The following is a 1,462-nucleotide window of genomic DNA, read 5'->3' on the forward strand; positions in this document are numbered from 1 at the left end:
CGCTTCTGCTTCCCATCCCAGCCACAGTACGGGTCCCGCGCCTCCAGACACAACCTGCAGGGGGCAGGAGAGAGGCGAGGCGGGAGAGAGGGAGGGGGGGGGGAGAGAAGGGGAAAGAGAGAAAGTGAGAGAGAGAAGGAGGGAGAAAGAAAACGAGAGGGTGGGAGAGTGAGTCTAACAAGCCACGCCAGCAAGTAAACAGTCCAGGTGATCATCGTGATGTTTATTTGAACATCATGTTCAAATAAACTCGGGCTCGCTCCAGACATGTGCACCCCTGACTCCAGAACTAGCGAGGTAAACAGATCAGCACTTAATCCCCCCCACCCCCCCACCCTCTACCCTCCATTAACCCTCCCCCCATCCCTGCAAGACAGCGTGCCCAAACAAGCAATTAACTATACCGTATGTAAGCTCCCAGTTAAACAGGGGCTTAATGAGAGATAATTAAATCGGAACCTGTTAATGATCAGGCAGTGCCTGGAGGGCTGATCTTAGGGCCCGGGGAGGCAGGCTGGCTGGAATGTGGGACCAATTTTGGTAAATAAATCCATCAACCTACTCCCTCCCTCCCTCCGTCCCTCCCTCCCCTCCCCTCCCTCCCCTCTCTCCCTCCCTGTAGTCCCAGCCGGGAGGAGGTGGAGCGGACAGCGTTTCCTGGCAGGGACAGAGGCAGCCTGCCTGGATTATTTGTGCGAGGCGCCCTGCGGCGTTCCAGCTCCGAGGTTGAGGGAACACACTGTGTTGATCCAGCAGCCAGAGCCAAAGCCTGCTGCTGCTGAGGGGGACTGAGGGGAGGGATGGGAGGGAGAGAGAGAGACCATCGCTGTCCCTGGGGGATGGAGGGGAGGGATGGGAGGGAGAGAGGGAGACCATCGCTGTCCCTGGGGGAGGAACGGAGGGATGGGAGGGGAGGGAGGGAGACCATGGCTGTCCCTGGGGTATGGAGGGAGGAGCGGAGGGATGGAGGGATGGGAGGGAGAGAGGGAGGAATGGAGGGATGGAGGGATGGGAGGGGAGGGAGGGAGGAACGGAGGGATGGAGGGATGGGAGGGGAGGGAGGGAGGGAGGGAGAGAGCATGTCGCTGAGCCAGCACATCAGGGAAGAGGTCTGGAGAGCCTCAGGGGGAGACATGATGAATGCTTGCTCTGGTGTGGTGACCTCCAGCACTCTGGACCGAGGCTGTGTAATGGTCTGGCCCCTGGGGTCAGCTAGCCCTTTCTCAGTCTGTATAAGAGCCTGGCCCCTGGGTCAGCTATCTGGGCTCTCTGGTGCTGTGCTGAGTGACACACACACACACACACACACACACACACACACACACACACACACACACACACACAACAACAAGAGCCAGTTATGTTGCGCATTACAAAAAGAATGGGCGGACCAGTGAAACCCTGGAAAAGAAGGATGTGTTATTTAAAGGGGAGTTGGAACTAAGGCCCAATTAGCCCCACC

At 58.1% G+C, this 1,462-nt stretch overlaps 1 protein-coding gene across 1 annotated transcript in view; it reads right to left on the minus strand.

Annotated features, from left to right (window-relative positions):
• Positions 1 to 1,462, minus strand: part of sema5ba (sema domain, seven thrombospondin repeats (type 1 and type 1-like), transmembrane domain (TM) and short cytoplasmic domain, (semaphorin) 5Ba) — a gene marked incomplete at both ends in the record, with an annotated part of 20,082 nt that overhangs the window by 14,384 nt on the left and 4,236 nt on the right. The window contains one exon of the mRNA XM_084452071.1: positions 1 to 54. This exon is cut by the window's left edge and continues 64 nt beyond it. Coding sequence (XP_084308197.1) covers positions 1 to 54 — 54 coding nt within the window. The remainder of the gene's footprint in view (positions 55 to 1,462) is intronic.

This window comes from Borostomias antarcticus (assembly GCF_949987555.1).
Source record: "Borostomias antarcticus genome assembly, chromosome: 17".
In the NCBI taxonomy this organism is placed as follows: domain Eukaryota; kingdom Metazoa; phylum Chordata; class Actinopteri; order Stomiiformes; family Stomiidae; genus Borostomias; species Borostomias antarcticus.